Source organism: Eretmochelys imbricata, chromosome 7, assembly GCF_965152235.1.
Source record: "Eretmochelys imbricata isolate rEreImb1 chromosome 7, rEreImb1.hap1, whole genome shotgun sequence".
Taxonomy (NCBI): Eukaryota; Metazoa; Chordata; order Testudines; family Cheloniidae; genus Eretmochelys; species Eretmochelys imbricata.
Genome location: NC_135578.1, coordinates 14,522,051 through 14,549,538, shown reverse-complemented (window position 1 = coordinate 14,549,538; position 27,488 = coordinate 14,522,051). Strand labels below are relative to the sequence as shown.

Below are 27,488 nucleotides of genomic sequence, written 5' to 3'. Positions count from 1 at the left end.
TTCTAGTTTAACAATGAAGATCCAACTTGTTGTGACAATTTCTGTCAGAAGGCTTGTCAGCCTGCCGGAGAGCTATAAATACTGGACCTTGGGCAAGATCCTGCCATCTCTAGTCTGTTGAACTTTAAATAGGGAAAGTTTAGGCCATTGGACAGAGATGTCCAAGTAACTTCTTGGATTGCCCTGGATAATTCATGCAAGGACTCTAACAGACTACAGCTAAAATGTCATTTGGACTCTAATCTTCTGGATGATCTAAAGAAATTTATTTGCAACCTACCAGACCAGATTTAACATCACTGGTATTAACCAGATCTACAAACTCTGAAATCAACTGTAATTTACATGATTCATTTACCCTCTTAAAAATTATCTTTCCTTTTCTTTTATATTATTAAACCTTTAGTTTTTAGTTCCTAAAGGATTGGCTATCAGTGTGATTTTTGGGTAAGATCTGAAGTATATTTTGACCTGAGGTGCATGTCTGATCCTTTCGGATTGGAAGAACTTTATATGTGATTTCTGGTTTTAATAATCACAGAAGTCCAGTTGTCTGGGTGGTAAGCTAGGGACTGGGATGCCTAAGGGGACTGTGTTTTTAGCTTCTTGTTAACCAGTGTGGTGATACAAGAGTTCAGTTTTTTTACCGTCTTGGTGAACTCTAATGTTGGAATAACCACCAGTTTTGGGGTGTGTCTGCCCTGAATGTGGCATTCTCAGTGGTGAGCCATACCAGGCAGCATGACAGGCCTATCGCCCTCTATTTCAACATTAAGTTGCCATTGAAACTTGCTCTCTTCTCAATGGCAGAGTCAGAGATAACTATCAGGGCTCCTGGAAATGACAGTCAGACCATACTAACTTTCACAGTTCAAAGCAGACTTCCTGGCTGGTGCTAGGATGAACTTTTTTAGGAGTTTAAAATTGGATGATGTACATCAGTCAGCTGGGAAAGAAATGTAAAGTAACTGCATGTCACAAAGCACCACCACCTCAAATCAGATCTCAGAATAAAGGAAAAAGCAGCAATTTATTATATTGATACGGTGAAAAACTGGGTCATAACTCACAGAGCATGTGTGAAGAGGATGCTAAGGTTCTAAAATCTTATTCTGGTAAATATGAAATATACCTTGTAAATATGAAATATACCTTATGTCTTTAGACAAATATTTTATGGGGAATAATGCAAAGAGACATTTGACCAGTGATTTAGAATTCTTAAGTCAAACATTGTAGCTAATACTATGCAGACAGCAATGAAATGGTTAGAGGTAGTAAAGTATTCGATGCAAATTCTCTCCTGGGGAAATCTTCTTGATCAAGGACTCAAGCTCCCCCTAAGTGAAAAACAATTGATATAGATGTGTCCCTGGAAGTACCTCAATCATAACTGGAAACAATAACTAGTGAAATGCATAGTGATAAAATGCATGTGCAGTCAGTGATGAAAAAAGAAAAAGAAAAAACAAGGGCTACAGAAAGACAGCCCAAACTCTTGCAGAAAATCTGCACTTTGTATATCCGTAAGGCAAAGAAATGTTGTAGTTAATGCCCCGCCAATGAAATAATATACCCAGAAAATGGTGGTCACTGTTCTAAATGTAATACATTGAAAAACTTGGGAAAGCCATGTAGATATGACACAAACCAAGCCACGTATATTTTTGACCAATACATGATAAAGGACAGTTAATGAACACAACACATTTGTATTGATATACTCAGCATTAATGTTTGAGAAATAGATCAGTCATGCACAGGCCAAGCATTTGCTGATCTCTTACTCTTAGATTTAATCTTGATACTGGAGAGCCCAAAGAAACGTTATATCAAAGTACATGATATATTCAGCAAATTCAGTCTTCTGGTTCCATTGCACTGTACAAGTAAGAGTTTCTATGGCTATAGAACTAAATGACAAAGTACAAGGCACAGATATAAGCAGAAATGCAGACATGCTGAGGACTGAGATTTTTGTTATGAACACTCAAGCATCTTCAATTATGGACCTGGAATCATAGAAGATTAGGGTTGGAAGAGACCTAGGAGGTCATCTAATCCAACCCCCTGTTCAAAGCAGGACCAACCCCAAATAAATCATCCCAGCCAGGGCTTTGTCAAGCTGGGTCTAAGGATGGAGATTCCACCACCTCCCTAGGTAACCCATTCCAGTGCTGCACCACCCTCCTAGTGAAATAGTTTTTCCTAATATCCAACCTAGACCTCCCCCACTGCAACTTGAGACCATTGCTTCATGTGTAAATCTTGCAGTTATTAAACTGGGGATATCTGTAGATCCAGTTGACAACATGTAACTCTGACACTCTAAGCATCATCCCACCATGAGAAGAATTACAATGCAAGAGTGATGAGACCTATGAAGGAGTTGCAAGGGTCTAAAAACTCTACTGCAATACAATGCAGAACAGGCTCCTTCTTTTAAGCAGCCTTGGTGGTATGGCTGAACCCAGGAAAAAAGATTGCTGTGTGTACTGGAGGTAAACTAGTCGGAACATTGTTTGATAGAAATGGGATCAAACCGACCCAGTTTAAATCATTCCAATAAAGAACATGAAACAACCACACAAAGGAGCAGAGTTACATCATGTTCTTGTAGCTAACTACTGTAGCTGGCAAAGTTTGAACCAGACTGTTTGAAATTAATGCACCCCCATGGCCATACTAAAACAAGTCAATGAATTCCATTTAAGATAAAGACACTGTTTTCCATAATATGATGGACCTTTTCGCAATCCAACCCGGTTCAGTGTTTTCCTGAGTTTTTATTTGAAAAGTTGACCTTGCCAAGCAGATGCTTCTATGAAAGGCCTTGGTGCAATAGAACCTCAGAAAGGCTGATTACTACTGAATGTAACAAAGTCACTCAGACCAATCTGAAGAGCATTATGCACACGCAGAAAAGCAATTCCATCTGATTGCAAGTGTGATCATTAGTATTGGCCCAATCACCCTATTATAGAAAAATTAAATCACTTGAAGAAACACTAAATTCTCCAGCGCCAATCACTTTCAGAACAAAATTTCTGAAACATGCAATATTGGATAGATGGCCAGGCATTAGAAAGCAATATTTTTCTAGTGTAGCAAAGTTTTGGAACAAGACAGTTAAGTTCTTTTCAGCTCCATCTTGGATGGCATATTCTTAATTTTTGAAGGTGAGAAAATAGTTATTTCACATCCACTAAAACAAGATATAATAGTGCAAATCCACACTGGTCCTATGGGTATAATACGAGGCAGGGACGTATAAAATGCGAGGCAGGGACATATTCTCTCGGCCTGGCACATGGCAGCAAGTTGACCACTTACTTCAAAGTGTTCAAACAAAAGGTGCATGTGAAATACAAAAGAGTCATAGATTGCATATTAATGTCTGTAAGACCATTCCAAACCAGGGATGTGGTTTATGTGGGATAATAAAGTCTGTATCAATACTGATTAATACAATGCTCTTTGAACTACAAGCCTGAACATTACCAAAGGTATTACAATAATCCATGAATTGTCAGATACGGAATCCCTGAAAAGCTTTCAGACCACGGAGGTAAATATTCCTCAGAGGAATTTGCTGAATTTTGCCAAACCACATGATTTTAAAAATAGGTTATTAAATCAGTGTATCCGCAAAGTAATGTTCTTGCTGTGGGTGGAAGAAAAGAATCCAAACTCGAGCTGCTGGAGAAAGCTGAGGCTGTTGACAAAGACCTCTATCTCAGTCTATTTCAGGGTGGGAATACACCTATTGGCAATATCGTTGCTCACTACTCCTGTGTGGAGGTAAATAGCTGAAAACCAAAGCAGCCAATATGAGATGGATGCAAGCTAGTCTGAGACACAAACAAAAATAAACAACGGTTTAAATCTGTTAAGCCATTCACTGCTTTGAGCGCTGGCATGATGGTAGCTGGAAACCTACTCCTAAAATGAACAGGTAAATAAGGTAATTAGAACTTGTCCTTGCCCTAGTTGCATGTAAGTACCGGAACCATTGTTATAATCTGCTCTGGATTATCAGTCTACAAAACATACTGACTTTATCCCCTACCTACTGTGATATCGGACACCAGAAAGTGATAAAGCCACTCCCACCAGACTGTTACTTACAAACCCCATAGATTCTCCCCTGCCCTGAACTTTATCTAGCTATTTACACCAGGGAAAAGTGGATGCAAAGCATTACCATTGGGAACGTGTAGTGTTTTACATACACTGAGTAGTACGAGGTGCAGTACAGTGAGGAACCTGAGCCTATCTCCCCAACGTAATCACAGTTTATGAACCATTAGAACAATAATACTTGTAGCATCACTAGAACAGTGAAAAGGCCTCTGCTGTGAAGCCATATACTACCAAACTTGGCCAAACAATCAAACCAATATTGTTTCAGACTCAGAAGCTATTTGATTTGATACAGAGGGCTATATCAAAACAGATATACACTGCACATGTTTACATAGTTTGAGTGTTAAGAACTGATATGATCATTCCATTTCTCCAAAGCTAAAAGACTAAATCATATTAAGAGGATCATGTACGTCAAAGTAATTTTGCCACAAACTCATGTAAGTATTTAGTGTAACTCATAAGCACCAAGCTGTATGGGAAGGATTGTCTTATTTTGGGAAGGGAGCAGTAGCAATATCATTTGCATTTATGTTATTATTAGCTTGTTTACACGGCTCCCTCCTGAACCCCTGCCTGCCAGAGAAACTTCATTTGTGTATTAGTTATTGCTATCCGAGTGAGAAGGGACCTGTTGGTAATTAAGCCATTCTGCAAGCAAATGGTATCCGACTTGTGCACATAAACAAGACACAAAATAACACTTCAGGGAAGATGAAGGAAGCTGGTCCTCCCTTAGCCATTGACAATGCAAGGCTCAGGGGAACCATTCCAGCAGGCTGCTTGCACCCACTCTGATAATGTGAAGTTGAAAGAGGCAGAAGACAGGAGGCAGGATTGGTAGTTGTGGTGCGCAGGGGAGCTACCTCATTGGAAATAAGCTGCTACCGTAGTAGCTAGAGAAGCTCCCTTTCCCAGAGTCTCTCTATAGTTAATGTATTCAGCTTTGCCATTAAAATCTGAATTAGTCCTCAGCAGCTCAGAGCTGCCTCTATAAAAAGCCACTTATGTGACTGCATTAAAGTACAAATAAGCCAGCATTCGACAGTATATGCCTAACACTGTTTACTCTATTCGTCATGTAAACACTCTAGTACTAAGTCTTTTTATGTCATGGAAGAATTGGAACATTTAGCCTCAGGTACAGCAAAAATGGAAAAATGACTGAAAATTAATATGTATATGCTGCATGTAAACACAACCGGTGTTCTACACATCTCCTAATAATATCTGCTGAATTATTCCCTATCCGTATAGATGCAATCCCTGGTTTTTAATGTAAAGGTCAAATTGTACATGCAAGGTTTGCAAGAATTTGAGTTTTCACCAGGACAGTTTTCACTTAGAACTAACAGAACAAACCAAAAATGTATTCTGATTGGTCTGGGAAACCACTGAAGTTCAGAATTTCTGACAATGGCATGTTAATAAACAGCCCTATGGGCACCTGTCAGAATGTTATATTTTTAAGACATCTACTGATGCATAATACAAATATTTATTCATCTCTCTGGTTGTTTACCAGAGATTATTTTAAGCCTCCATGTATCTGGTGTAACAGATATTATCCTTCCTCCCCTCCTCCTCCAAATCCTCCGTCCTTGCTCACCCTATATGTGACACTATTGGCATCTCTCTTCAAATTTGGTGGGGGAGGAGGAAAGAAGGAAATAGGATTTAAAAAAGAGAAATGCTTATTGTTAATGGAAGAAACCAGAAAGGTTAGAAAAGATGTCTTCTGATGTATGACCTTCACGGTTTTTTAATGAATGACATATGATGAGATCAAAAAGAATAAAAACATATCTTAAGGTCAGAGAACACATCAGCTGACAAATTAGCCCTTTTGTAGACCACAAAATTGAATTAAAATATGGCATTCAGAAATATTTCCCCCCCAACTATTACATATGTGTAGGTCCTATTAATGTTAATAGGATCAAGTTGCTAATGAGCACTGACGATGAAAAAATAATACTTGCTAATCTCTTATAACCTTAAGAGGTTATTAACACAATGTGAAGAGATACTTAAACCATGTGACCAATAAACAATGACCAGATGCAATATATACACTTGCACTAAGTAGCAAACAGGCTGTCTCTAATAATAATAAGAAGGAAGAATTAGATAATTCTTAAATTACAAAATTACTACTTTTCAACAGCATCAGCTAAACAAAGTAATATTTTTAAATATTAACCTTTTATGGATGTACAGTCAGGGCCTGATTTGTGGAGGTGCACCTGACTTCAATTGGAGATATGGGTCTTAGCATTTTTGAAAATCAGACCTTGTATCAATTATATTTAAACTAAAGACTCAGGGTATGGTTCTTATCTTACTTACGCTGGTTTTACATCTGTTTAACCCTCTTGACTTCAATAGAGTTAGTTCTGATATGCATCACGTAAGATCAGAATCAGTCCCTAAGGGTTTGTCTGGACACCAGCTGGGAGCATGCTTCCCAGCACAGGCAGACAGACAGACATGTGCTAGCTCTGCTCGCTTATGCTAAAAATAGCAGTATGGCCATAGCATGTGGCTTGGACTGTCCACCAAGTATGTACCCAGAGGGCTGGGCGGGTTTGAACTTGGGTGGCTAGCCCGAACGACAGCGCATGCTGCTGCAGCCACACTGCTAGTTTTAGCAAGCTACCTCGTGTCTGCCTACCCATGCGGAGAAGTATGCAGTGTAGACATAACTTAAGGGCAAATTCTGCTTCCATTTACACCTATGTAACCCCTCATTAGGGCTGACTAGAGTCAAATTGGTCCTCAAACACAGAGCTCTTAATTATTATTATTATTTAAAACAGTATGTTACAATTCACACAGAGGTGAGGAAAGTGTGCTTCTATATCTCTAGAGGCAGGAGTGCTGGAACAATTTGTATAGTCGGGGTGCTGAGAGCCATTGAACCAAACTGGAAACCCTGGATATCATGAAGACCCCACTTCAAGCCAGGGAGTGTGGAGGTGCCCCCAGCAGCACTAATTCCAGCACCTATGTATATAGGTTCTAATACCACTCTCATTACCGTAGTATCTGGGCACCTTCTAGTAGTGCATTGAGCAACGTGACTGACATCTTTGTCACTCCCCAGGGGGTGAAGCACATATAGTGGAGTGTCTTGTTTTGGTAGGGGGGTTGGTTGTTTTTGATAAATATACATATTGCCCTGTTTATTGTTATGGGTCGAATTAAAACCCCACCGAGACGGATAGGTGTGAAACCACCCTTCAATTAACATAACTGTTACCATGAGCCCCTGTGTCAGACAAAAGATGTGTGTGAACCCACCCAAGAGCTTTTGGCTGAGTATTGTTTTGGGTGGGGATGTCTGGGGGAAGGGGAAGGGGGAAAAGATATCACACAGAAACTGAGACCAGACAAGAACAGAGACAGAAGAGGCAAGAAAGCCAAGCAGGAGCCTGTAAGCACAGTGTGACCATGGACAAAGCAAAGATCTACTGTTGGCATGATAAACTAAGAAACTGCTCCTTTTGTTCTTGGCTCCTTCTGCATTCAGAGACACAGGACTTTGTACCTTCCTTATAAATAACCAAAACTGCATCAAAGAAAATATCAGACTCCATCGATTTCTACTTGCAACTGAAACATCTTTAAGGCCCTGAACTTTGACCAGCTGCTTTGGTCGAAAAGGGGCAACTTTATTTTAGAGAAGGCAAAGGCAAAGAAATGAACCTTGCACTAGGAGCAGAAGTGGTGAGGTTTATGATGGTCCTTTGTTCTTGGGAGAGTTCATTCCACTGTCTTGGACTGGCCCCCAAGAAAATTCTGTGTCCCACTTTACCTGGCTATGCTTTGGGCAAGCATTGTTCTCACATATAGCCACCACAATTCTGGACAAATGTCTCAAGTCTAGCCCTGGCCCTCTCCTGACCTGAGATTGACGCCGGGGTTAGTTGTGTCAAATTGTATGGTGGTTTTGAGATGTGCACAAATGAGGGTTCACACACTGGGATTCATACTTATTTGGTGCTACCATCTTTAAGATCTGAGCCCAGGGTCAATTTCACCGCTGATATAAGTGAGTGCAACTTCATCATAGTCCATGGAAGGGCCATTGCACCACCCAGTCATATTCCTAGCCTATCTGCTTTCTTGTACTAACATAATGGACTTAAGAACTGGATCCTTTTGTGCCAATAAAAGGTCGGTTGTTATATTCTATTGTTTATGTTTTCCATGCAATAATAATGTATTTAAATTAGTACATTAATTTACAAAGGATTCACAATTAGACTTTTCCTTAAGGAAAAGCTATTGGGATCCAAATCTACAAGGGGCTGAGCACCCTCAGCTTCTACTAAAATCAGTAGGAGCAGAGGTCACTCAGGGCTATCTCCTGTGCCTGCTGAAGTGTTAAGCTCCCGCTGACTTCAGTGGTGGGGCACAAAGCCTTCTGCCCCTTACAGGAGGTGCTCAGAACCTTGGGCAAGACTATTCCTGCTGTCCTGTTCTTGGGAACTTCCAGAATTTCAATCACACTTATTTGTTATGCCTCAGCTTGAGGAAAACAGGGATTAATGTTTAACATGACTCTGACAGCCAGAGTCATCTTAAACACAGACCTACTGCTAACCTTAGGGACTTCCTGTTCAAAGAGACTAATATCTGCTGAGGCACAAGCTGTACAAGCTGTGCAAACTGGAAGTGACTATGTTAAGTCCAATTTATTTCTAAGACATAATATAGTCCCCCTAGAGCCTTCATTTTAAAATAAAAATTGCACAAAGGCACATGAACGAAAGAGAAGAAATATGCATTATGCTGGTGCTGTCCTACTGTGGGGCCTGACCCTTCAATTCCTAAATATGTACCAACCTCATCAATGGGAGTTCTACCTGGGAAAGGACTGCTGAATTCTGAGATGATATCGCAGAAGTGACAGAATGTTACACTGCACATCTAGAGGTCCCAAGGGGAAAAAGTGAAGGGTATCAAGCACAAAACACAAAGGGACAGATTTTCAGCTGGTGTTATTCCATGAAGCCCATTGACTTCACTGGAGCTATGTCAATTTACACCAGCTGAAGATCGCTCCAATATACCTAAAAACTTTTCTAATATAAAGAGAAGCATGTAAAATTAAAGATAGAGAGAAGATCTAATAATATAATTGGGAAAGTTCCTATTCTCACACACAAGTGCACACCCAGCATTTTAGGGATGATTTTGCTCCATGAACATGCTGGTGCTGCATCACACACACACACACAGGTTTGTAGCAGGTAAAGCAACATGGGGGATCACTGTGTTTCTCAGGGCCAGCTATTCTGGGATTCATTGCTTAAACCCACTCTGATTATAAAAAGCACCTGTTTAAACTTGCATTAAAAGCATTTTTAAGAAGTCTCTGTATACTATAGAAATAATTGATAGGGAGAGCCTCTAAACCAATACTGTCCATCAATGCCAATATATGGGAGAATTAAAACTGACAGCATTAGAGCTCTGTGATTGATTACAAAATAATAAATCAATCTCTCCTGATCTGTTATCCAGCATAGCATTTTCCACAAATAAGAGAGAGATGGAGAGTGTTTATCAGTGTAATAATCTATATACCTGTTGCCTATAATAATTCATCAGACATGCAACTTCTCATAACAGTGCATAACTTTAAAACATTTGTCAGTGTCACTGCATTTAACAGATTTGAACTTTAAATCCTTTGATGAAACATTTTATGTTTACTTTTTTTAAAAATTTGTTGAGAGAGAATTTCTGGGCATACACTTGGGATTCGTGGGATGTATAAAGAATATCACCCAGTGGCAAGAATTAATAAATCGTGTTAAATCACACTGATTATATTTTGGAAAATAAAAAGCTGTATTGCACGGGCAAAAGTTGCATATTATTTTGTAAACCTGCATGTATAAAGGGTTTACCAGGACTTTTAAAAGGATTAGACATCTGCAGTTTCATTAGATTAGATAAACATTTTTAAAGGACATCAACTAGCCATTAACTGCTAGCGTAAAAAAACTTCCTCCATGGATATTCTGACTTTAATGCAGAGGTGGGCTGGCCCCTGAGCGCCTGGCCCTGGAGGCTTGCCCCCGGCCCCTCCCCTGCTGTTCCCCCTCTGCCTCCACCTCAGTACGCTGTGCCACGCTCTGGGCAGAGCAGTTGCAGAGCCGTGGCCTGACCCGGTGCTCTGGGCGGCACGGCTGTAGTGCTGCCAGCCACCGGTGCTCCAGGCAGTGCAGTAAGGTGGTGGTGGGGATGTGTGGATAGAGGGCAGGGGAGTTCGGGCGGGTGGTCGGGGGTGGGGGTGTGCATAAGGGTCGGGGGGGGTCAGAGGGTAGGGAGCAGGGGGTGGGGGATGGGGCAGGAGTCCCAGGGGAGCCATCAGGGGGCGAGAAGCGGCGGGGTCGGATAGGAGCCGAGGGGCGGGCCACACCTGGCTGTTTGGGGAGACACAGCCTCCCCTAACTGGCCCTTCATACAACCTGATGTGGCCTCAGGCCAAAAAGTTTGCCCGCCCCTGCTTTAATGGGTTTCAAGTTAAGCATGTAGTTCAAAAACTTTGCTGGATCAGGGCCATAGTGCATAACTGTTCATAATTAGTCATTAGGGAGGCAACTTCTTCTGAAGGGTCTAGTGCTGGTGACTGTCAGAGACAGGACAGTGGACTTAATGGACCATTCGTCTGATCCAGTGCAGCAATTCTTATGTTCCTATATTTCATTCAGTTTAATCTTATATATATCACAAAACATAGTACCAACTTGCAATAAATATTATTCAAGACATCAAACAGATTTTACTGTTAACATATCTTTGGCCTCAGTTATACTGAATGGCATTAGGTAAGCTTTGATATTTGAAAATCAGCAATCTCTGTATATTCCACAGAGCCATACAACAGAAGGGAATGTGTAGCAACTGCTCCCATTGACTAGTGGGAGCTGCTGGGAGTCAGTACCACGCAGGATCGGAGACATTAAGAAGCGTGGAACATGTGTGGCTTCTTCTTTCTCTATCAGAGATGAAGGAGGAGGTATCAGTATTGTGTAATAAGGGCTGTTACCTTTCACCACCAAACTTCCAGTGCTGCTAGCCGTACCAAAGTGGTTTGTTGCTATACATGAATAACTTCCAGCATCTGCCTTAGTGACATTGACAATTCGGAGGCTTCCATCATCCATAATATTGATTCTGGAAAGACAATCAGGCATGAAGGGGTTTTTTTTAAGATAGCATAATATTCTTTTAAGTCTGTATCAATTATTTGCATTTTGAACAGTACACAGTCCATTGCCAGTTACAGAGGGAGTTCAATTGACAGAAATCTCTTAGGGCCCAATTCATAAATACTGCATGCATCATTTACTTGAGTTTTCTGTGTCTTTACCTGAGAGCAACTTTAATTTACACACTAGGAGCACGTGTAGGTTTTATGTGAATCTGCCCTTTGATAGTCAGTGCTCACCGGAACAACTCTTGCAACATGTGGTGCACATGCTACACCCAAAAGTCTAGAGTCAATTACTCAATACTGCAAAACAGTGTTATTACAAAATTTGACTTGCTTTCTTTGATTTTTCTGTAAGACACTTTGTGGCTTCTAAAATAAGGGTACAAAATTTACTAAAAATCAGGGTGAATTTTCTGCTTATTGAAAACCTACTACCTGGATGTTTTAATTGCACTCTCATTTCATGGCATGTCCGGCAGCACTGGCCTGTACAATCATGGTTTGAGAAGTCCTGTAAACTTTCTCTCCTTTGCAAAAGAATTTCTGCACCATGCAGTGTTATACCTTGCTTGCACAGCAGGGGGCAGCTGGAAAACTGAATGTTAACAGGTCAGCTTTTCTAAACCTTTCATCATTTTTGTTGCTTTTCTCTGGACTCTCCAATTTGTCCACATCTTTCTTAAAGTGTGGCAACCCAAATTAGACATAGTACTCCAGCTGAGGCCTCACCAGTGCTGAGTAGAGTGGGGCAATAACCTCCCATGTCTTACATAGATACTCCTGTTAATAAACTCCAGAATGACATTAGCCTTTTTAGTGACTGCATCACATTTTTGACTCATGTTCAATCTGCAATCCACTATAAGCCCCAGCGCATGTCTTTACTCGTATACTGCCACATATCAATGTACGTGTGACGTGAACTGTATATTGAACATAGAGATGGCCATACTGGATTGGATCAACGGTCCATCTTGTGCAGTATCCTAAATCCAGCAGAGGCCAGCACCAGCTGTTTCAAAGGAAGCACTTGGTGCTATTATCCACTTCAAGTCTTAAGAACAGACCTAGAAGTGTTTTTCTGAAAGCTGAAGATGCCCTGGACATGCATTAAAACTTCCAAATAGACATAAAGAAACAAATGCAAAGAACAAAAAATATTCTCCAGCCCCCAAAAGAGAAACCCACCCACTCATTCCAGCCACAGCATACATCCCTCCCCCCACCTAACCCAGCCCGCAGCACCCCTGCTCTACACAAAAGCCCCAAAAAGGTGATAATCTTATATTTTATTTTTGGTTTTCAGAATTTAAAGAAAGGGATGAAAGGAACATTATTAAAAATATCACATTTTTGAAACCAAAAAGGGAAAATGATTGTGCATTTCAATTTATTTTTTTAGAATTAAAAAAAATATGTTGGAAAAAAAAAAAACCTTGTGTGTCAGTGTTCATTGTTTCACTTTTTCAACAGAAGCCAAAGCTGTACAGACAGGAGAACGAAGCTCTTGGGTCTGCTGGAAAAGGCGTCTGGGGGCAACATGAGCTGAGACCATGGCTGAAAAGAGCCAAGTGTGGCTCAGGGGGCAGAACAGATGTAGCAAATTTATTTAAAAGGTGATTATTCGATTTAAAAAAGGCATGAGGCAAGTTCAAGGGTGAACAAGAGAGTCTGATGGGACTCCTTTAAGTGCAGAATAGGACTGAATTCAGGAGGCAGTGCTGCCTAGTCCATAGGGCACAAACAGTATGTCAGGAAACCTGGGTTTTCCTCCTAGCTTTGCCACTGACCTGCTTTGTTACAGTTGGTAAGTCAATTACCCTCTCAGTATTTGTTTCCCCATATGTATGCTGGAAAACCCTTTGAGGTCTGTGGATGAAAAGTGCTAGATAAGTGCTATTAAGTACTGGCACAATGCTCCTAAGGGGATGGATCATAGATCTTTATTTCGCATAGAGCTAGTTGGAAGCTATTTATCAGATAATGTATTTCATGAATAATGCATTTTAATTTTATCCAGTGTTCAAATGGCTCTAATTTTGAGTTTTGTCTAATTCTCTCTCTCTGGCTTCCAAATGCTACCCTTTCTCTTTTTGTGTGAGCTTCCTTCACAGCATAAATTTAGTTTGCTGATCACTTGAAAAGAATTTTGGATTTCAGCTTCCAAAGAAGTGACCTTTGGATGATGCCAGTGAGTCTAATATCAGCTTTGTGCACACTCGTGGGGAGGGGGATGTTAATGCGGCTTTACTGAATGAGGATCTATGTCACTTCTGTTTCCAATTTTGAGGTTCATGTGGGTAGCTCTCAAAACTGACGGTGTCTCTTAATGATGATATGAAAGTGCCAACAGTCCACTAAGTACCTAAATACACCGCTCCACCTGCATTTTAATAGCTGTGAATACTCTTAATTCTGAAACCACACTCCAGTAAGTAATCCCTTTTACTTTCATGCTAAGGATTTACATTAAAACAGACAAATACCTATGTAAGACAAATGTATTTTAAATAAATCAGATCCTTAAGCTTACTGTTTAAACTGTGACTCATTGATTAAGTGGGCCTCATGGTCCATTTTGCTGAAAGTACTCTTCTAACCTGTACATTTTGCCCCTTAACATGAAGCTCATGTGGTGGAAGTTAACAGGAACAATTATTTCAGCACTTTGAAATTTGTTAGAGAGAGTTCAAAGAGTAGGAATGACTTCCACTGCTTCACAAGTTTTCTTTGTAGATGTAGCCACATTAAAACAAGGGAAAAAGCTCATTGTAGGCCTTTGAAGGCTCTTTAACTGCTAACTGCGTTGAAAGAAAACATGTCTTCATCAACCACTTTCAGCAGTTTGGTTAAAAACGTTCTTTCAAGATGAGAAGTTCAAATTAAATGAAGCTTTGCTCAGCATACTTTTTGTTCTAAAATATATCCACCAACACATTTTCTAATTAGTTGCCAGGAACGATGTTAACTAAAGCAACATTTTCCATAAATGCATGTATTACTTTAGCGGAGAATCAAATGTCAATTGCTGAGTACATTTTTTTTTCCAAATTAAATAGTCCTTTAAAACTGCTTCAAACTTGAAAGTAAGAAAAAAACAGTAGTTTTCCCTGGAGAGTGTGTTAACAGTACTACCATCTGCAATTAATTTACAGTTATAGGTGTCTAGCAACATGGTCAGAAAATGTAAAAAGTTTCCACAAAGTTTGCCTTGTTCATTGCAACTCAATGCGCATGGTTTTTCAGTCTCTGTCAATCATTATTATTTATACAGAGCCATATAAGCACTGTATTATCTAAATATTATTCTGTAATAGACTTCCATTGACTTCAATAGGCTCTGGATTAGGCCCCTAAGAGTTACTCTTATCCTAAAGATCCACAAGGGACAGATTAGGACTATAGAAATATCTATTCAGACTCAACAGGCAATAATCACTTTGCTGACATCAAGCAAGTATAATGCTACTGAAACCACCAGGCTCATCATAACTTCACCTCTTGGAAAGGCCTGCCAGCCTTATCTTATTCACCATTCTTCATTTCCCTCTCTTCTCCTATTCTTTTCTCCCATCATCTGCAAAGTGCTAAGCAGGTATTTATGAAACGTGTAATTCCCCACAGCATCTAAAGTCAGCAGAAGCCAGATATTTCAGAAGAATGAATTTAAGAAGAATGCTTCAGCAGCGATGGCAACCTGGCACCAGTGATACTGGACAGCTGAGTGGCAAAAGCTGAAGTTTTATTTGTATAGTGACCACAAGTTATTAGGCAAAGCCAATACATACATTAGGATGCTACTTAGGCTCAGAATAATAATCTTTAAAATTGATCCAAAACCCTCCAAATCAAAGAGATCCTTTCTATTGACTTCAATGGGCTTTGGATCGGGCACATAGCTCTTAAATATGAGTATTACTACATGCTATAGGATTAGACATCGGACTTTCCCCTTGCATGGCTAGTTATTTATATGTTTGGAGAGGCACAGCCTTCCCCTATGTTACCCGCTGCCCATGACTGCAAAATTAAAGACAAAAATTGGTAACTTTGGGCCTGATTCAACCAAAAAGAGGTTGGGCTTGTCAGAGTTGAAGCTGATTTTCTGAGTTTTCTGCCATGAAGAATTTAGCACCCTTTAAAAGTCAGGTCTCGCCCATTGAGAGAAGCATTTCAGTTATTAACTTTTTTCAAATGCCCCATATTCGTGAAAACCTGTATTTTTAACTCCTCTGGTAGAAGACACTCATACTCTCAGTGAAATCAGGCCCATGCAGAGAGTTTTGTGAAGGTAACCGTCACAGGAAGCAGGCTGCAGAGCACTTTCATCCTAACAATGAATAATTCATATCTGAAATACCCATATTTAGTGTCCTCTTAAAAAGGACTGGACACAGTAATTTTTTTTAACTAATGGCTTAAGCCACTATTACAGAATACGTTAGCATAGTTTGTAACTTGAACCTGAGAAAAGTTACATGTGAATATTCCCAATGATTTCACAGCGTATTCTCATTAATCTAACGTGTTTTCAGAATTGGACCCTTAGAATCTACTTCAATCCTGCCTTTACCCAATATTTAGGATTGCATGATGCTTACTATCTGTGTAAATAATATAATATTATTTGATTAAAGGATAACGACTATACGCAAATAATTGGTTAGGCAGATTAACCACATTTACTTGCTCTTTCCATGAGTATCAGGGAGATTGAAAGATTCCACTGAGGCTAGTTAAACTGTCCTTGTTCATGCTCATATGATTTTTAATTTTTAAGTCAGTTTGTTGTCCAGGTTGGATTTTCCAGGTTCTGGGTTTGATATACTTCAAGGCCTCCAAATTTTAAACAAGTGACTGACTTGCAACTATTAATCTGATTCTGAGCATCGGGTTCCCTACTAATTCCCATGAATCCTGGTAACATTAGATAAGAACTGAAAATGTATATCTGCTTCTACTCTTGCATAGGCTAGTGAAACTGACCGACCTGTAGGCTGCCTTTTAATCACTGACAATATCATAGAAAAGTCAAAGAAGATAAAAGTATCAAGGTGGAAAAATAAAGAAGAGACAAGTACTTCAGCACCCCTTTATAAAGACAGGTCATCTTAATTGCAACATATTACATTATCTGTAATGTACAGAAGCTGCTGCTCTTGGCTGTCAACTAGAGATTCAGATCCATCGAGAGTAGGAACATATCTGGACTTATGAGATAAATTGAATCTCTATTTCTTAAAATGAGGCTTTGGGTTCTAACCATTGAAGAGTTGACCTTGTTCTTCTTGTAAATCAAACCAGCCTGGGGAGATGGTAAAAATGCAGATTTTTCTTCCCCTACAGCAGCAGCAAATGACAAAACCTGCATACATCCTGTCACCCTAAGGAAGAGGTCTATCCCAAAACTGAGACATACACAGTTTTCATGACAGCTCCTCATTGATGCTGTATAGCCCATGTGAGAGCAAATGCCCTTAACTGTTTTTGAAGCAAGAGAAGAAAGTATCTTAAGGCATTTGTTCATTTGGCTGGCATGGACCTTGGAAAGGAGAACACACAAAGGAGAATTAGGAAAGAAGAATGTAAGAAAGAAAAATGTAAATATTGAAAGCAGAATTTTCAGTAGGAGTTATATTTTTCAATGAGTAACAAATTTAGAACCAGATTCTGCCCCACTGAAGTCCATGAGAGTTTTTATCATTGACTTTATGGAAACAGGATCAGGTTATATAAATGGGCAGCCTGCCTCCTGAGCCACACCTCATGGCCAGGGGTGGCTCTCTGGCATCATTTGTCTGATGACCCAAAGTTACACAGGAAAAGGACCTCCTAAACTCATCACAAACCTGGAAATCAATGCTAACCCCTTACCAAACCTCAGGGAAATCTGACAGATCTTTTGTGTGTCTGAAGATATGCATTTCAACCAAAACATGCCATCGATCTGTTCTTCAGTTTCAAACTCCTATTTCAATCTGGTATTCACTTAGAAAACCCAACCTTGCATTATTTACTGTAAAAACCTGTCCCAAGCTGTATGTTTAATTAAAAAAAAATCTATAAGGGATCCAAACACTAAATCTAACACCTTTGCTGGCCAGGGATTGACAGCATCATCCCTACCTTGCAACGATCAGGGAGAAGGATGCCCTTGTACATGTGAATGTAGGTGCTCTGCTGGCATGCAAAATGCTAACACAGTTCACTTTGATTTATTTACTAACCTGCAAAGTACATGCAACAATATTTGAAAAATTAGATTTTACCCAGAGTGATGATATTGCAGGTATTTATACTTATACGATTCTCAACATTCCTCTTTTTACTGCTCTGTGAGATGAATGGGGGTGGGATGGGGGCAGTGCATATGGTGGGCTAAGTGTGCAACATTAACATTTTTACCTTCTGTAAAGAAGTGATATGGATACAGGCTACAGGACTTCTGGGCTATCATTATTGACTTGTAGGATGGTTTCTTTAGAGCAAACTACTCACAATTATATGGTGGCTTTTGTCCACATTGGGCATATTAGTTCTTCTGCAATTAAATCAGTTATGTTGCTGCTTATGTGATAATATTAGTATTGCAATTTATGAATTACAAGCAGATCTTTACTCGCTTTGGCTGTTGATTAAACACATAAATCAGAAATATTTCCTGCTTAGCCAAGTGAATGTTTTAAATTTTAGTTCCCCAAGAAACAATTTTTAGAATGTCTGATCTTTTTTCTATTACAGGGAGAAAAGATGTCTTCGAGCAAGAATTTAAATGAATGTCAGTTGGAAGAAACACACACAGAGTGCAATTTCAGATAAAACTACCATTGATCCCTTCATGTACAGCCTTTGTGGCAGTGGTTGACATGGCTATTGAAAAGAGACTGTGGTGACAGAATTCTTCTAAAAGGTAATCTGTCTTCTCTGGGAAGATTTAGGTTAAATGCACCTGTGTTTCAGCCTGTATGATAAATGGCTCACTGGCCATCCTCTGAACCTTATGGGAGAAAAAAAGAAGGGCTGATCAGACAGACCAGACTGTATTCCTAGCAATTTATCTGTTCAGTCTCTAGCCATAATTCTACAGACAGAATCAGGCCCTAAAGCATTTTAAGAGCTTATTTAACCTAACTCATGACCCAATTCTGCCACGAATTCAATGGAAGGGTGAGGGTGTTGAGCACCTCTTTGGAGGTGCTCAGCATCTGGTATGATTCTGGTGCATTTTATTATTTACCATATTATCTCTCTTAATTTATTTCTATCTAATAGCCTTTTCAAAGTTTGTTACCCTTTTCTATTTCTTGCCATTGAACTAAGCAGAAGGTTGAGATTATTAAAGTGATCCCATAACACAAGTATTAGCCATTAATCTATTTCAGTAAAATAAGCAGAGATTGCAAAATGCTTACAGGGCAGATTGTGAATCCCTTACTCGCAGTGATGAGTAATGACTCACAAATGTGTTGCTACTGAACTCTGTGAGACTGTGAGTGACTGCTCAACATATTGTGAAAGGGGTTGGTTCAGAATATGACACACATACTGTAAATGCTTTGGAACAGGGACCTTGTCTTCATACTTGAGTGTAAAGTTCTTAGTACCCTGCATTCTATATAAATAAATAAACAACAATGATCAAATCTTGCATTTATGCCCATTCTTTACCACGGCTGTGAAATTAATCACTAACAAAGCGAAGGCAAAAGGCAAAATTCTGCACCCTTAATTGTACAAAGCTGGTAGCAGAGTTTTGCCCTAATGGCCCAATCTAGATCCCATTTACCTCAGTTCCATTTACTTTTATGGAAAATGATCACACGCTAAATCATGGAAGTTTAAAATGCTCACCATCTCACAAGCAGTGATGACCATCTCCCAGATCAGACCCTAACAAGTGGCAGATAAGACACTGATACAAAACTGTATATTGCAGAACAGGGGTCAAAAATTATTACTACAGTATAGTTCTCCACCCAAAACAAACAAACAAACAAATCCCCCAAGCAAGGTTTTTACCCCATAAAGGGACAAATGCCAGAGACTTAATGAATTCCACTAGAAACTTCACTATTGCTACTGATTTTACATGGAAGATGGCTCAGACACTGATGGCAGTATAAAAGCCTAAGATAGGGAATGCATGGGAAGAAAATAGTCTTATAGACTGGTCTGATCAAATCATTCTGACAGGATGATTGGATACCATATGACATTTCTGCCCATTTTAAAATCTGTGGTATGCGGAAAATCCATGCTGCTACAGTTGTGGGAGTCACTGAGTACCGCTTGAATATCATATTAATTATTAACTGAGAAATAGAAGTGAGGGACCTGAACAATATTCACAGTTATGTAATCCAGTCATTACATTAGATAGGACCACAAGGAAGACAGGCAGTTTTTGTTAGCACTGCGTTAGAATGTATTTCAATTTCATTATCAAACTAAACTCAGAATTGAATGAAAAACTAGGCAATAGATGGCTAAGTCCTGCATTGTGCACACACAATTGCCTCTCTGAAACCTGTCTTAAAGACTTGTTAGTTTTGCTTTAGTTAAGCAGATAGTTACCTCAGCACACACTTCCCTATACATAGTGTGGGAAATAGTCAGGGATTACTGCAAATACTAAGTTTCAGAGTAACAGCCGTGTTAGTCTGTATTCGCAAAAAGAAAAGGAGTACTTGTGGCACCTTAGAGACTAACCAATTTATTTGAGCATGAGCTTTCGTGAGCTACAGCTCACTTCATCAGATGCAATACTAAGGTAATGTTATTTAGTGACTGATCGAAAACCATTTAAATCACTGGGAATTTTTCCATTGATTTCAATAGGCACTGGATGTTGCACTTACTTGTCTATGACAATTGACAGGTCTTTTAATAGTGACTACTGTAACTAAATCTCAGAGTTTACATTTGCTTAAAAAAAAACTCCTCAGGTAAAATGCTGACCTTATCAAGGTTAACAGAAAAACGGCCACTGACTTCAGCGGGGTCAGGATTTCACTTCTCATTTGAGTCTGATAGATGCAAAGAGAGTATGTGCTTTTCCCTTAGGGAATTACATGTATAGTTTTTCACAGTGAAATGGATATCTGCTATTTTGTAAACAGAAGACAAACCAACCATCATGTGAAAAATCCCATGTTTAATTGGTCACCTCTTATCATCTCCTTCCCAGGTGACAGTTATTTTTTGTAACCATAGAACCTCAGACCCTGATGGGCAACCAATCTGGAAAGAACTGTGAAATCACCCAAATAATTGGCTATAATGACTAATTAAATCTGTTGACTGGACATTTTACTAAAGAGTTGCATTTTCTGGAAAATTTAAATATTCCAGAATGACAAAGGCCCTTCCATAATTCTAAGGAGATGATGATAACAAAGAGCTTTTTGTATTCCCAATAACCGAAATACATATGAAATCAGTGAGTGTACTTTGTGAAATCACTGGGAATATTCACATGTAACTTTTCTCAGGTTCAAGTTACAAACCATGCTAAAGTATTCTATAATAGTGGCTTAAACCATTAGTTATTCTCATTATAAAAAAAAGGAAGAGGCCAGATTCTTAGCAGGTGTAAATTGATGCAGTTGTCTGTGATACTATGCTGATTTATGTCATCTGAGGATCTGCTGCAGATCCTCCTTCTCAGTAAAAATGTTTTCTTTTCCTTTTAGAATAATATTTGCAATTCTTCTCAACAATAACCTGGAAAAATTATAGCTTATATCTTCCTCAGTCTTAACTAGACTATCTCTACTGACAATCGTATAATTAAAGTGGAAATAAGTTCCTAAATCACAATTCACTTCATTGAAGGAAGTCCATTTTGTGTTCTGCAGGAGATACGTATCAGGAATTAGCTATGAACTGGTTATATTAAAAAAAGTCTGATTGCCTGTTTTTTCAATGCAACCCTATGTGATTGTTAATTAGAAAGATCTCCTGGAAGTTTCATTTTATTTTAACTCTGGTTTCCGTCTGTGGTCTCAGAGCACTCCCGAAGCCAGCTACATTGAATCATGCAGGGTTCAGTTTACCTCAGAGTTTTCTAACCAATTTACCACCTACATAACTGAATCGATGTTCCAGGTGATTGTACTTCATAAGTACAAATTGTACAAGACACTCTTCCTCAATATGTTGCCAAATGCAGCTCCCCCCATGAAGCATGACATTTCTCATGTTTTGCTGCGAAAGCTAATATTAGTCAAAATAAAATTTCAAATTTAGATTCCCCTCCCCAATGAAAATGCCTTTGGTTCAGAGTGAAAGACACCCTCCACTGTCACTCAGATGCATTAGGGAATTGGTTTAATTTTACAAAATACTTAAAAAAAAGTCCTTTGCCTCATAGAAGTTTTTCCATTGGGAGGGAGGCATTTTCCCCACAGAGAAGTCAAATGCTCAGCCACCAGGCCAGAAGCCACAGATCCCCAGAGAACTGCACAAGTCTCAGAGGATCCACTAGAGAAGGGGTGGGCAAAATTTTTGGGCCAAGGGCCACATCTGGTTGGGGAAATTGTATGCAGGGCTGGGGCAGAGGGTTGGGGTGCGGGAGGGAGTGCGGGGTGTGGGAAGGGGTGCGGTGTGCAGGTACAGGCTCAGGGCAAGGGATTGGGGCAGAGGAGGGGTGTGGGGTGTATGGGGGGCTCAGGGCAGGGGGTTGGGGTGCAGGAGGGGTGCAGGGTGTGACAGGGGGCTCAGGGCAGGGAGTTGGGGTGCATGGGAGTGCAGGATGAGACAGGGGGCTCAGGGCAGGAAGCTGGGGTGCGAGGTGCAGGCAGGGGGCTTAGGGCAGGGAGTTGGGGGGCAGGGGTGCAGGGGTACAGGAGGGGTTCGGGCTCCGGCCTGGCGCCGCTTACCTAAAGCAGTTCCGGGGTGGCAGCAATGTGCACCGGGACCAGGGCAGGCTTCCTGCCTGCCTGCCCTGGCCCCACGCAGCACCGCTCCTGGAAGCGGCCGGCACCACGTCCCTGCGCGGCCCCGGGGAACAGGGGGCACAGGGCTCCACGCGCTGCCCTTGCCACGCCTCCAGGTACCTCCCCCAAAGCTCCCATTGGCCTCAGTTCCCTGTTCCTGGCCAATGGGAGCTGCGGGGGGTGGGGAGCAGTGCCTGGAGGCAAGGGCAATGCATGGAGTCCTCTGCCCCCCGCCCCCAGGCCCCAGGGACGTTCTGAGGCGTGGTTCTGAGGCGTAGGGCCTGTGGCACCACGGGGGACAATCCCACGGGCCAGATCCAAAGCCCTGAGGGGCCGGATCTGGCCCGAGGGCCGTAGTTTGCCCACCCCTGCACTAGAGGTACAAGCTGCACAAATTCACACACACCCCGGAGACTCAGCCACCCATTGGAGGCCCTACAATGACACTACAATGGTGACACTACACCATCTCTGGAGCTCCAAGACTTTTCCCGTCAGCAGTGTAAACCCCTCAGCATCTCTCTACCTGCCAGTTTCCATCAGCATCTGCCCCAGGAATGATCCACCCCCATCTCCCAGTGGAAATTCCACAGTGCTGAGCAGCCACACCAGCAGAAGTAAATACAGCTTGGAGTCATATTAACATCCTCTGTTTGTCTCTCAGCTGCCCACCTGACCTCTTTCCAACCCCATCAGTTCCACAGATAGCCTAAGAAGGGGCTTCCCTCAGATTGAGGTGAACAGGAAAATGCCTCACAGGTGAGATTCTCTCCTCCACCCTCCCCCACTTTCAGGCACAAGCTCCATTCTGCGATTGGATGGGGAAGGAATCACAAAGCTCTCATAGCTGTATACACAGCTGTTAGCCCTTCTCCTGTTTTCTGGGACCTCTCCTGTCCTCCATGAGTTTGTAAATATTATTGCCAGTGGCTCCAAGATTTCTTCAGCGCTCTCTGACCCCGCTGATTTGAATTCATTCAAATTGGTCAGAAGATCTCTGACGTGTTCTTTACTTATCCTGATCTGCATCCCTTCCCCTTTATTGTCTATGGTAGCTTCACTAGTCATCTAGAAACATTATTTTTTGTGAGAAGGCTTAAGAGTCCATTGAGCAGCTCTGCCTTCCTATATTTTCTATTACCAGCTCATCTGTTCCATTGAGCAGCGAACCCACACTGTCCTTGATCTTTCTCTTTTTTGTCTGACATATTTGAAGAACCCCTTCCTGTTGTCTTTAACATTTCTTGCCAGCTGTAACTCACTCTTTGCCTTGGCTTTCCTGATTTTGTCCCTACACGCTCATATTATTCCCTTGGTGACATGCCCCTCCTTCTATTTCCTGTATGTGTCCCTTTTGGTTGTTAGATTGGTAAAAAGCTCCTTGTGTAGCCAGCCACATTAACCTCCTGTGGCTCTTCCTATCTTTCCTCTGCAACAGAATAGTTTGATGTTGAGTCTCTAGTATTACATCTTTTAAGAACTGCCAGCACCCTTGACTCCTTCTCTTCCTAATTGGTCTTTCCATGGGACCTTGCCTACTATTTCTCAGAGTCAGCTGAAATCTGCCTTTCTGAAGTCTAGCGTCCTTGTTTTCCTTTCCATAGGAGAACATGAGAAGAACCAAACCCTGGGCACTGGACTGGATCTTTGGCACATTGTTTAAAGATGCCCAGGGTCACAATTCCAGTATAAAAATATCTCTAAGTTATTTAGGAGGAACAGCTCACTACAAAAATATATTCCTTAAAGGCTACTGATAACAGGAAAAATAAATAAATACATAAACCAAATGGTTCTAGGAAAACCAAAGGAAATGAGAATGCTGTGAATATTAAATAATAGAAACTCTTTTCTTTCATCTTTCTCTCTCTCTCTACTGATTTATCAGGATTCAAATAATTAAAAAAATAAATTTGGGGAGACCAATTCATGAAAATAAGTGTTTGGGTAGCCAATGTGTATGCAAAGCCATGGAAAACTAATTTTTCATAGCTTCCACTGTTCATAATATAAGCATGTTTGGTGTTAAATGGGGCTCTTTGTGTTGAATTGGGAGGATTATCTAAGGTTGGAAGGGACTAATGCTGCAAGATGCTGAGTTCACCCATTTCCCGTTGAACCCAGTGGGACATGAGGGCATGACAAACACATAGGAATTCTCAGTCCCTACTGAAATCGAGCTCTTATGGCAAAATTCTCCAGCTCCTCGTTTTATTTTTATAGTAGAAAGTGGGTTAAAAACAGCTACATGTCCCCAGACTGGTCCTGAGGTGTCACTGTGGCTCTTTGGGGATAGGGAGTGGCACACAGCCTGCATTGGGATGGGGGATGTAAGCATGGACCAAGGCATGACTGTTTGTGGCACTAACTAGATCATCAATACCACTCCCCATTTTCCCTTCACTGGCCTGTTGAGTTTGTCTGTTCTTAAAATTGGGTTCTTGTGTGGGAGCCGTCCATTTAAAAGTATACCTTCTGGTTATGTTTCTGACACTAGAGTTTAATATACAACAGCAATGGTTTACATTTAAATCGGCAAAATTTACCCACATGGGGAGGGCCAGTGCAGAGTCATTGGCACAGCTAAGGCTGGGTGCTCGGGGCTGTGAGCAGAGAAGCTGCACAGGATTGCTTCACACTTTTCCTATTCACTAGAAGAGATCTCTGTGCTGGCCTCACATAGACTGGTGAGAGGTGAGCAGCAGGTGGGAGGAAAGGGGCTTGGAAACTAGCCAGCGGAAGGTCTACAAGACCCACATTTATGTAGCTATAATCACCACAAAACACATTTTAAATGGGGAGGAAGAGCTACAGTTACTACTCTAGCTTTTAGCAGGAGCAGCGGACAGGCCATGGTTTGGGGAGAAGAGTTCACACATATCACATTGTTACTATATAAGCCCAATAAACTCAGGATTTATGCAGGTGAAGTGAATTCCACACAAGTATCTCAAGGTGCTTTACAAAAACTAATTCATTCAGCCCATCCAAAGTCCAGTTGAGGTACTTTAGGAAGCCCATTCTTACACAAGAGTAATTGTTACCCGAGTCACAGTGGTTAAGTGACTTTCCCAAGGTGACTCAGATTCAGTGGAAGCACTAAAGAGACCCCAAGAATTGCAACTTCCAGCCTCCTGCTCTAACAGCTCTACCAATTGGAATGACAAGCTCTAGTCCTCTCTGTGGAAAAAATATGTACATTCATACAGATTTTCTATGTGAATCAGCTGCTGACACAACCCATTTTTGGAACCATTCATGAGATTAGAAAAGAAGCAGTAAATGCATTCTCAGCTTATTGTTCCAGCTGACACCATCTGAACAGAAGCCCAAAGGCATAGTCTTTCAAATACAAGACATTCTTTTTGTTAGTTTCAATGAAAAATGTTCACGGTACAAAGACAGATTACCCACTTCACTTATAATTGACATTAACATGGATTTTAAAGTTCCAAAGACACATTTTAAACTACATAAACATAATATTTAATTACTCATCAAAAATACTATGATAACATGCTAGAATATCTGAGAAAAGTACTTTAGAAATCCTTTCCCCCCTCCCAGACATATAGTTATTTCCTCAGATTTTAAACTCATTACATGAATTTCTTAAAGCTGAGCCTTGAATGTAGAATCAGTATCTTATTTTTTTTAATTATGAAAACATTGCAGAAAAGAAACACTTGACAATAAATAATGTTTTCCTTTAAAATGCATAAAAGTTACTGAAATCAGTTTCTTTGGATTAGGGGAATACTGTGTGTATGTGGATGAATGAATGAATCTACACTTGCATTTAGGAATCTAATTTTAGCATTTTTGAAAATTTTGGGGTGTATGTGTGTGTGGGTGTGGGGGTGTTAAGCCCTCCCCTAAGAAAAGTTCTCTGTTACTTGGAGACAGATTACACCCATCTCCTGCGTAGTTTCACTGCAGGGGATAACTCTATCTTTCACTATAGTGCACTCACAGGGTGAGAGGAATAATTTAGCCTTATGTACAGTACACTGGGATAACTTTAATAATCACTGAAATGTAGCCCTTGCCAGTGTGGAAAGCAACAGCTGTTTAACAGCCCAGAGAAAATGACACTATTTCTTAGGAAGGTGTAAGCACATAGTGCCTCTGACTGCATCCAGGAGGCATGCTGCCTGTAGGCCCCAGTTCCTCTCTCTGCCCTCCACCCCCTTGTGACCCACCAAACACCACCTGAGAAATGTCACAACTGAGCCCAATGTTAAGAAGTCTGTTGACAGCTTTGGGTTCTTTAGGTGAAACTGCCGCTAGAAGGTTAGTCATTACTTTGACTAGGCAGACTTAACTCGCATCCAACTTGTGTGTGTGTGTGTGTGTGTAATGATGATGATGAGGAGAACAGAACACTCAACACTTGCATGATGAGCAAATATTTTAGTACAGTGGTCACCAACCCGTCGATCACATTCTCCGGGCTGCTAAAAGTCTGGTAATGCAGCAAGGCTCTGGCAGGCTGCCTGCTTGCCCTGGCTCCGTGCCGCTCCTGGAAGCAGCTGGCTGCTGGTACATCTCTGCGACTGCTGGGGGAGGAGGTGGTTCCACGCACTGCCACTGCCTCCAGAACAGGCCAATGGGAGCTGTGGGGGCAGCGCTTCTGGGCACGGGCAGCGCAGGGAGACCCGTTGCCCACCTCCCACCAGGGGCTGCAGAGATGTGCCAGCAGCCAGCCGTTTCCGGGCGTGGAGCCTGCCTGAGACCTGCTGCGCTGCCGGCCGGGAGCCGCCTGTGGTCAGTGCCTCCCAGCCCAGAGCCTGCACCCATACCCCCTCCTATACCCCAACCCCCTGCCCCAGCCTGCAGCCCCCTCCTGCACCCAAACTCCCTCCCAGAGCTTGCACTCCTCACTCCTGCACCCCAACACCCCGCCCCAGGCTCAGCCAATGCACATCCCACAGTTGAGAATGTTACACTGATTTGTGACAATCCCTGAAGGATTTTGGATCTATAAACCACAAATGATACTAATAAAAAGTAAAATTCATGAAATGTCCAGTAGATTCTATGAGATTAGGTGCAATGTGACCATATGACCTCTGCACCCGAACTCCCTCCCAGAGCTTGCACCCCTCATGCCTACACCCCAAACCCCTGCCCCAGGCTTAGCCTGGAGCCCCCTCCCACACTCCGAACCT

The 27,488-nt window shown here is 41.2% G+C and overlaps 1 protein-coding gene across 1 annotated transcript in view; it reads right to left on the bottom strand.

The window, feature by feature from the left end:
- Positions 1-27,488, bottom strand: part of LOC144267326 (contactin-4) — a 234,188-nt gene that overhangs the window by 56,995 nt on the left and 149,705 nt on the right. The window contains exon 10 of the mRNA XM_077821196.1: positions 11,213-11,340. Within this exon, the coding sequence (XP_077677322.1) occupies positions 11,213-11,340 (128 nt within the window). The remainder of the gene's footprint in view (positions 1-11,212; positions 11,341-27,488) is intronic.